At 38.3% G+C, this 10704-nt stretch overlaps 1 protein-coding gene across 1 annotated transcript in view; it reads right to left on the bottom strand.

Moving 5' to 3' along the window:
• Positions 1–9687, bottom strand: part of Ccdc102b (coiled-coil domain containing 102B) — a 98223-nt gene extending 88536 nt beyond the window's left edge. Inside the window, 2 exon segments of the mRNA XM_013018902.1 lie at positions 7151–7347; positions 9079–9687. Coding sequence (XP_012874356.1) covers positions 7151–7347; positions 9079–9687 — 806 coding nt within the window.
• Positions 9688–10704: the final 1017 nt, after the last annotated feature.

Below are 10704 nucleotides of genomic sequence, written 5' to 3'. Positions count from 1 at the left end.
ATTGGTTAATCACTTGTAGAAAACTAAAGCTAGATCCTTATATATCACCCTGCACCAGAACCAACTCCAAATGGATCAAAGACCTCAGAGTCAAAGCAGACACTCTGAAAACATTACAGGATGGAAACCCTAGGACTCCTTGGCACAGGCCCAAATTTTCTTAATAGAGACCCAGAAACACAAAAATCAAAGAAACATTGGACAAATGGGATTGCATGAAATTGCAGAGCTTCTGCATGGCAAAGGACATAGCTCGCAAGATCAATAGAAAGCCCATGATTGGGAGAAGATCTTCACTAGCCATACAATGGACAAGGGTCTCATATCTAAAATATACCTGGAACTCAAAAATTAAATCTCCCAACAACAAATTCTCAAAGAAACAACTGTCCGATAAATAAGTGGGCTAAAGACTTAAAGAGAAACTTCTCTGAAGAGGAAAGAAAGATGGCCAATAGACACATGAGGAAATGCTCAACCTCTCTAGCCATAAAAGAAATGCAAATCAAAACAACCTTGAGATACCACCTCACCCCAGTTAGAATGGCTATAATCAAGAACTCTAATGACAACAGATGCTGGAGGGGATGTGGACAGAAGGGAACCCTACTGCATTGTTGGTGGGAGTGTAAACTTGTTCAACCACTTTGGAAAGCAGTATGGAGATTCCTCAAAAGACTCCACATAGAGCTCCCCTATGACCCAGCAATCCCACTTTTGGGCATTTACCCAAATGATCACAAACAAGACTATACTAAAGCTACCAGCACAACTATGTTTATTGCAGCATCAAGAAAATGTGGTATATATACACAATGGAATTCTATGCCTCCATCAGAAAGAATGACATTGTCCCATTTGTTAGGAAATGGAAAGACTTGGAAAAAAATTATAATAAGTGAAGTAAGGCTGGCCCAAAAAAACATAGGTTCCATGGTTTCTCTTATTTGCAAAAACTAGTATATGTATGAGGCAACCAGAAAAGGTCTGATAAGTTGAGGTTAGGCGAAATGAACCCCAAGATAAGTATTCAAATGTTTTTTCTTCCTTGTGATTGTTTCTAACATATTTATAAGATGATTTCTTTGTTGCTTTGTATGTCCCTCCCCCACGGTATAACCCCTGCTTTCACTGTATTTGATGTTGGTATAATTTGTGGAGGGAAGAGAAAAAACAAATCGTTTAAATAGGGATTCAGGTGGACCCATTGCAACAATGAGATATACAAGACGTTATGTTGAAAATGAACTTTACAACTTTGGCCAGGGTTGGGGGGGAGGGGAAGGGGAGAGTGGGGAGGGGAGATGGGCAGGGATAGGAAGGGGAAACAAAGGAGGAGGCAACAATGCTTGATAAGAAATGTACTCATTACCTTGCTCATGTAATTGTAACCTCTCTGTACGGTATTTTCACAATTAAAAGAAAAGAAAGAAATAGCAAACCACCAATAATAACAATTTTGTTAAATTAAGTTGTACATAATCTTTTGCATGTTGAATTTTCTACAGGTTGGACATGTGAGTGCTTTTTATGTGTTGGATGATAATGCAGATTAGCATATGCAAAAGACATAGCAAAGGTTACAACTTGTGAAATTAAGGTGAAAACATTAAAAATTACAATTGCCAATTGTAACTTGGCTAGAACACTTAAGGTAAATATTCTCACATTTGTGCTTTTCATTTTATTAAACTTATAAAAGCAGAATTTTGAAATATTTTGTCAGTAATGGACAAACTTTAAAAGCAAATGACATCTTAAATGAAGTAGACAAAGAGTTGAATTAACTACATTCACACAATAGATCGCACAAAAATGTATTTTTTCCTGAAGTTAATCTTGGAAATTACTTTATTCACAAATAGTATGATAGAAATATAATTGGAAATTATTTTACTCACCTATAGTGTAGTAGAAAAATTGTAATTGAATATTTCAAGATGTTTAACTTACAAATTCAAACTCACATTCACTGAGAAAAATATATTTTGACATTTCACTTTAAGTCATCAAGTGATAATGCAAGATTTTATATTAACTCCAACTTTTCAGAGCACGGTAGTTCACTTTAATAATCAACGGTTCACGGTTACTAAAAAATAATGCTCATCTTCAACAATGTTATAAAAATGACTGGAATAGCTATTCTTTGAGAGTTTATAACATTGTCAAGATCATATAAAAATTTACTTCAGTGATACATTAATTGTAATCTAAATATACATCATAGTTAATTCATATCTAGCCCTAGAATCAAAAGCTAGCCTGTGTCATAAGAATAATCTAATTTTATCAAAAATTAAACAAATAATGGTTATTTTTTCCTTTTTAAGGGAAATTAGTAACATTTCAAATCTAGTAGTCATATTTTTGAAATATACATCTTAAATAAAAATAGCAGATGTATCGGTTCCTTAAAAATAATGCATTTTTCCCAGGGGTGGTGGCATATGACTACAGTCCCAGGACTCTTGGCGCTGAGGTTGCAGGATTTCAAGTCTGTGGCTCCATAGGAAACCTTATCATCCTCACCCTAAATGTGAACATTTATTGGGTGAAAACTTTCTATGTGGTCATGAGTTTTTGGAGGCAGGAAATTCATAAGAATGTGTTCATGACATGAAGTGTACACATTCTTCTTAGCACGGCCCAACTTTGTTTTAGCTGTGTATTTGTGTGAATAAATGCCACAGACATTGCACATCTAACTTTATGCACCAGAGGGCACTCAATGAATCCATAAATTTCTACTTTAGTCAACTTATTCTTTTTCAGAGAGATTCTTCACAATTTTGTGTTTAAATAATTAAAATACATACTATGATGGTGCTATTTGAAGTAAAGGAGTACAAAGGAATACATTTTCTGAAAGTTAGGACAGATGTCATGTACACCTTCTCTAAATGATTAAAATTAAGAAGAGGAAGTTGTGTGGAAATATGTCCTCAATTTGATGATTCAGTCTTTAAAAATTACATGACTAAAATATATAAGTTTTCAGACTGTCCACATTCATTGAAAGATGTAATTATAATTCTGTTCAATATTTGATCCTTTTTTCTATTATGATCCTATGATGCTTGGGAATAAAATTAATGTATCAAAAGATGACTATTCAAAATATTTCTTCAGGTGAAAGATCTTATATCTGAGAATAGGTGCCAATCATTTTGAATTCTGTAAAATGTCTTTGAAAAATGTCTAACGAACATTTTCTGTAAGATGAATTGGTGTTAAAAAGTTGTGGACATCTCAACATTATCACTCACCATACATCTACACTTTATCTAAAGAATAAGCCATAAATTATCTAAATAATAAAGACAATGTATAACTAGTAGTTAAATGCTAACTATAAAAGGTTTTACAGATATCCACTTAGCAGGAAGCATTCAGGTGCTGTTGTGATTGCATGCTTAAGTCTTCATAATCACATAGGTTCCTCATGGGAACCAAAGACATATATAACTAATTTAATTAGAAAAAAAAGATTTTTAAAGGTATTTTTAATCTTAAGGCTGAGAAGAGATGCAGCCATAGACAAGCCTACTGTCAGAGGGAGCATTCTGCTCATTATCAGTCCTGTGGACAGTTAGCACATACATTCAAATTGGAGGCCAGAGGAACTCTGGGAGCGAAGCGAAGAGGGGACTCCAGCATGCAGAAATTCCAGTGTGAAGCCCAGGGGATCTTCCTGCCAGCACAGGGCAGGGCGGGGAGAGAGCAGGCATCTTCGCTAGGAGGCAGAGAGGCAAGGCATCCTGTGAATACAAGACACAGCCCTGCAGCGCCTACCCCAACTCCCAGGAAGGGTGTCCCTTCTCTCCCCGACACCCCCTTGGAGCAGCAGCTGGTATTGGTCAGGTGGCTACCTCTGAAGAGCCCTTTCCAGGCCGCCTGTCTGTGTACTCAGGAGAGCTGTGGTGGAGACTTGTGCTTATTTTTTTGTGTCCAGGGAATTGGCTCTCTCTGGAGGATGGCTCAAGCTCACAGTATATAGTGGGCAGTGGAAAAAGCAACCAAAGGCTTACTAAATACCCCATGAGTGACAGCAAATAAGTAAACTAGGCCTGACTGTCTATATTTAACCAATTAAAACAGGAAACAGTTGGGTGGCTTTGTATACATTATGCTTTAGAATAGCTGATATATATATATATGTAGGATATATTTTTTTCTTTAATATCTATGTGTTAATCTTTGAGGTACTTTGGTTTGTCAGCTGTGTGTGTGTGTGTGTGTGTTGGGTTTTAAGGGCTGTAGTTGTTTGGAGATAGAGTGTCATCATACAGCCTAAGCTGTGCTTGAACTCATTATGTAGCCTGTGCTGGGTTCACATTAGCTATTGATTCTCCTCTCTCTGCCTCCCAAATGCCGAAATTATAGGTGTGTTCAGCTAGCTTGGCTCATTTTTTTTATTTGCTTTGCCTTCTCATGTTTGCCTTTAAATCTCATTAAACAAAATATTTAATCAAGCAGATCAGCATAATAAGCAAAGTATTTTATGTAGAAAGTAAATTAATCAAGTCGCACAGAAATGCAGCTTACATGACATACCATTTCATAAAGGATGTGAGTGTTCTCTGTACTGAATTGAAAACAAGTGCACATGTACCTACCTTGGTGAAATCAAGTCCATTGTTTCCTGACTTCAATCTAGATAGTGTGTCTGGGAAGGCTTGCATCCATTCAGGAGAAATATGCAAATTTTCATGTCTACACAACACTGTAGTGTAGTAGTTGAAGAACTCCTCAACACTGGGAAATCACTCATAAAATTAAACAGCATTGTGTGTAATAGAATAATTTTAGTTTACTTAATAAGGTAGTTCGCATTAAATGTTGAAATCAATTTTCTGAGTTTTCTCAGCTGGTTCTTGGGAGCTAGTCAAGAGAATTTTTCCCACTGGATGGAAACACATAAAAACTTATATTCACATAATCTAGATGCAAGCCACCCACACTCTGAAATCCTAGAGGACAACTTGGAAAGATTAGACAGATTTATGGTACTGAACACTAGGTCCTAGGAGAGCATTGTCTTGTGATAGTGAAGAAAGAAAATACTTCTTGGACGGAAGGAAAGACGGGAAGGGGAGACCTTGCTTGAGATTCATTGTACTCATAAACTTACTTGTGGAACTGTAACCCTTTTGTACAACCACTTACTCATAAAATTCATAGACATTTCTGGTGCCCTTCTAAGACAAGACATTTAGATGATGAAGGCTTGGCTTTGCAGTATTCTTTTACCTGTTCATGGTACGTCTACTAAAATTTATGACATGCACAATTTATTACACTTAGGTTGCGTTGGGTCACTTATTACAAGAAGTAAACATATTGCTTGTAGATTTGTGCATGCGTTATGTATGCAGAACATATGAATGTCATTAAAACAGACATCTCTCACAGACAGGCCTCCGAAGAGGAACATTCAGCACACTGCTTCCACGACATCGTGAGAGGGTGTGAGAAAAGCTCATAAGCACTGAAAGTTAAAACCTTCAAACAATAAAAATTCAGAGGTTCCAATTTCACTGAGGCTTCTACCTTGGTATGGAATTAACACCGGCCCAGCCGCAGAGCTAGTACTGGCCTCTTTGTCTGCTAATCGCTGTCTCCATCGGGAATGTCTGCTCCATGATGGAATAATTAAAATTCGTTCTGTACAGAGATGCTGGCATTGTCACCGGCTATTGTGAATAACAGCCGTGAAATCTGAAAAGGAGGTGCAGTGAGACCGAACACTTGCAGACAGAACTGCTTCTCAGTGTCAGATAAGAGCACTACAGAGAAAGGCTGGTTTGCTAATTCACGGCTCAGCCCGTTTAATCAAGGGGGCAGCTTGTCTTCTTTTTCCTTGGATCCTTGCATGAGTGTGTTTTTCTCATTCTTTTCCTGGTCCCATTGGCTCTGGACAAAATATTTATTTTGAGATTGGACTGCATTTTACAGTGTGCCAATTGTTTCATACGATGCTCATGAGAAAAACAAAAGACAAAAACAAAAACAAAAACAGCCCAGCAATTAATTAATACCACCTAGCATGGAGATCCTCCCTCTCCCAGAGGCAGAGCCAGGCTCTGAGAGACTGCCTCCCCAGGTTCCTGTGAGACGGGGCCATACTGAGTCATTAAATAGCTACACGCTACCCTGTGGTACCTCTGGGGCTCCCACACACCCTTCTAGAAGGTTCTATCCAGGAGGGGCCTCACGGTGAGCCACCAGCCGTGTGCGGAAGCAAGGCTTCAGATCTCCAGCTCCCAGCCTCCCATGCTAGTCCAGCCTCTGAGCCGTGAGATGCGGAGCTGCACTTAACACTCTGGAAGAGAGCACGGTGGCCGGCGGGTGAGGAAACGACGTATTACCAAATGTGTTACTAAAAAAAAAATCCTATGTCATATGTCCACAACTTTACTGTTTGTGCTGTAGAAATGTGTAGCTAATTTCTCCAGACTTATGAGTTTTGAACAAAATCAAATTAAATTTAAACTTCTAGCACACTTCAGTTTGTAAGTACCACTGGAGGCCAAGTTATTGCATTATGGCATTATTAGTCCCAACGCCCTCCAGAATTTAATACTGCAAGTACTGATACTTCATTTAAAATAATAAGATACATATCTTTCCTTTAAAGACTAAGAAAAAAATCACAGAAAATTCCATGTTCAGATAAGCTATGAAATGCAAACATATTTTTCCTTCAGCCCAGAATTGTCATGAAAATTGTTCAAAATAAAGATTGCTCAAGATTGTATCTTGAGCAATATCAGTTCACACACACACACACACACACACACACACACACACAGAAGTATCATCCCACATACCCTGGCTTCCACACAGGCAAAAACAGGCTGGTGTCATACAGCTATGTCACCACTAAGACAGACATTCATGTTTAATAATCACTTCGTCACAAGCATAGCATGTTCCCTTGCGATGGAAATGGGCAATGCATAGCACGTCATTATCTTTGCTCAATACCTCACCTAACTGATTTATTCCTTGGTGTTATCATCCTGTTGGTTTCTATTTGCTGACTCATAGGATTCCAGTAATACTCTGAACGTTAGATAAGACACTGCACATCTTAGGGCTTTGAATTCCAGATGTGGACCTGGGAGAGAGAGTGACTGTCACTTACTCTCGCTCCTTCTGGAAGGCGTGTTGGAACGCAGCCAGGTGCCCCGGCAAAGCTGACAAGTCAGCAGTTCCTTTGTTCTCTGGAGGCGGATACTTTGCTGTCAGCGTGAGCCCAGGTGCCCTTCTAAATCTACCACTGCAATCTGGATCGGGGCTTGTCTCTTCATTTAACCTTAACGGATCATTAACAACAGCTTCCTGGAAAAAGAAACACACACACAAGAATTACTATTGTTTAACATTTAAGTCTCTTCTCAAAAGTCAAGGACAAAACCTATGTTCAAAAGGAAGGAGATGCTGTCATTGCGCTGAATCTATATGACAACAGCCCTGCTGTTCCCTAAGAGACGGAGAGATAGAATATGACCAAGCAGATCTGTATCTGTCAGATCTGTTTTGCAGTGTTCTGCTGTTATAATGAGCATATTGGCTTAATGATTTGCCTTAAATTCTGCCTCCTTCTTCTAATCACAGCAAAAAAACAAAACAAAATAAACCTTTGTGTAAACTTCAATATATTTAAAGTGATTAAAAAATAAATTCATGAATCTTTACTACAGCTGATTTTGGCACAAAAACTCCCTGGAGAGTTTCAAGTAAAGCAAAATGATTTTTATAAACACGTTTTTGCGGCAACAGGTAGAGAGAATTTTCAGGGTCTTGAATAGACCCATAGACTTGGTTATTGGATTTTTAGTTTATTAGTTCAATCTCAAGTAGAATCAAATGTGATATCTTAATAAATACAGATAGCAATTACTGCAATGTGTTACTAAAAAACAATCCTATGTCATATGTCCACCATTTTACTAAGTTTATGCTGGGTTTATGCTGTAGAGATGTGTAGCTAATTTCTCCAGATTTATGAGTTTTGAACAAAATCAAATTAAATTTAAACTTCTAGCACACTTCAGTTTGTAAGTACCATTGGAGGCCAAGTTATTGCATTATTGCATTATTAGTCCCAATACTCTCCAGAATTTAATACTGTAAGTACTGATACTTCATTTAAAATAATAAGATACATATCTTTCCTTTAAAGACTAAGAAAAAAATCACAGAAAATTCCATGTTCAGATAAGCTATGATATGCAAACATATTTTTCCTTTAGCCCAGAGTTGTCATGAAAATTGTTCAAAATAAACAGCTGATTCAATTTTCTTCAACAGCCTATACTGATTTCCCTACAATCACAAAGAATTGTATTTATTCCCCCTTCCCAAACTTTAATTATTACCTACAATATGTGATTTATTCTTGATTTTACATATTCCAAATGAAACTTGAAGATTTTCCCAGAATGACACATGCATAAATGTCTTAACTTCTACAGTATGGAGCTTACTGACATCAAATAGAAAAGAAATATTTTGTGAATTCCAGGCCTGTTGATTGTATCAGCTAAGCTTCCTCATCCCCAACACTGCACTTGTATTTGCCTGTTGAATTTTGGTAATATAAACATTTCTCCAAATACATATACAGAGGGACTAGCAGCCTGAACTGTGAGCACAAAAAACAAAAGTAAAAGGCCCAGTAAGCCAAAGTGATGTCACTATTATCTTTTCAGAGGTTCATTTAGAATAGAACTTCAATTTCATACATTTTGGAAAAGATTAAGACTTTCTATTGAGTTAAAAGCTGCAAGATATTAACTGATACTTTTAGAGAGGCAATTGCCCAGACAGGTAAAACCAATGCCATACGGAGAGGTGGTATGTGCTTCCCAACTGTCCGCTGGTCCACAGATGCTATGAGGGTCTGCCCAGCCAAAGTAGGGAGGCCGATGACAAATACATGAAAATTCATTGCTGGATTAGATATCAGAGTAAGATACTCAATACTGTGTCAGTTTTCCTTCTTCTTCATCGATACTCAATATATGCGCGCAGCACGTAATCTTCCAACTCAATGAGCATTTTTCTTACCTTACGATCTGTGTTTCTCTCTGCAGGAAACTGTCTTTTCTCTAAACATTGTCTCATAGATCCGCAGAGTTGTGAACTCCTTGGCGATGGCTCTGTACAGTCAGAAGACAGCTCTACAAAGCTAGGGAGCTCTGCATCCTGGTTCACTTTGGTGCCAGTGGCTTCCCTGGGAAGTGACAGGCTTTGCTTCTTTTTCAGGACACTCAATTCTTTCATTACCATGTCTAGTTTTAGTCTTAGTTGCCTTCCTTCCTCTTTGGCAAGGTTCCTTTCCACTCGAACTTTACTCCATTTCTCTCTCCAATTGGCGGTGCAGTCTGACCACCAGCGCATGGTCTTTTCCATCTGGGCAGCTCTGGCCTTGACTTCTTCGAGTTCCCGCAGGCGAAGCTCTTCACAAAAGTCCCACTTGGGGGAGGCCTGCGAGGGGCCACCGTGGGTTGGGGCAGCATGGGGCTGTAGTTCGGAAAGAGGAAAGCCAGAACCTCCGGGGTTCTTGGGGGGCGATGCAGAAGCTTCCACATCGCAGCAGCGAGCTTTAGCTGAAGCCTGCTGCATCTGGAAGTCGTGTGCTTCCTCGATCAACCGATGAATGGCTTCTAAGTTCATCTTGATCTGCCTGGAAAGAACAGAAGCACACACTTGAATTCCCAAGAACAACAGGGCAAGATGTACACTGCAAAAACGGAGTTGTAAACAAGGCAACGTTTCAAGAGTGCCCATTCTCCTTCCCAATATAATTAAAACCACAAACGATCTTGTGCATTTGTAATTGTCCTCAAATAAACAAACCACTTGTGTCAAGTTCTGCCAGATACAAAAGAAAATATAACTCTTGGGGGTAGCATATGTAATGATTATTCATTTCAACAACTCCAATTCCACTCATAATATTTATTGTTATAGTTCGTCACCGAATGCAAGGGCAGCTCAGTGTTCTTGCTACTCTTAAGCCAAAGTTTATGGAGGTTGAATGCACACTCTGTGAATACAGGCAGATAGGACATTTCCTGTGCCAAAGGCTGAATCGTGAGATGCTCTACATCTCAAGGACGATTGACCCATTTCAAGGTGAGCAGATGACTTGGCTTTGACTGATGTGAGTGAAAACCTACTGTAAAAGAGGCCATCGAGATAAAAACTCTTTAACGTGCTTTCTTCCTGCATGAACAAAGAAAGGGTCTGGAAGGAACAGGTGTGACCGCCATCTTGTGCCGTCTGAAGTGGGGGACACAAAGGATGGATTTCGTGGATTGCTTCACTGGAAGGCTACAATACAGACCTCTGGTTGCTTTGCTCTGCGTGAAGGGTTGCCTGAATTTATATTAGCAATGATAGCTGAATTTTCTGTTCCTTGCAGAAGAAAAACCACAACTAATTAACGAATTGATGTATGAATTAATTACATATTTAATATTATGATAAGCTTAGAAATGAAAAGATTAATAATAAGATGAATTATGATGAACTCTCAGCTAGATAAGAGGTTTATAGCAATATGAGTTCTATATAATCTTGGCCATTACAAAGCTTTGCAAAGGAATTCATACTAATTTTTATATAAATTCCAAAACAAATAAATGTGTAAATGTATATGATTTCACACAATATATTATTCAATGTAGC

The sequence above is a fragment of the Dipodomys ordii genome, unplaced genomic scaffold (assembly GCF_000151885.1).
Source record: "Dipodomys ordii isolate 6190 unplaced genomic scaffold, Dord_2.0 Scaffold43, whole genome shotgun sequence".
Classification (NCBI taxonomy): Eukaryota; Metazoa; Chordata; class Mammalia; order Rodentia; family Heteromyidae; genus Dipodomys; species Dipodomys ordii.
Note: the sequence above shows the minus strand (reverse complement) of the source record. Positions and strands in the feature narration are given on the sequence as shown.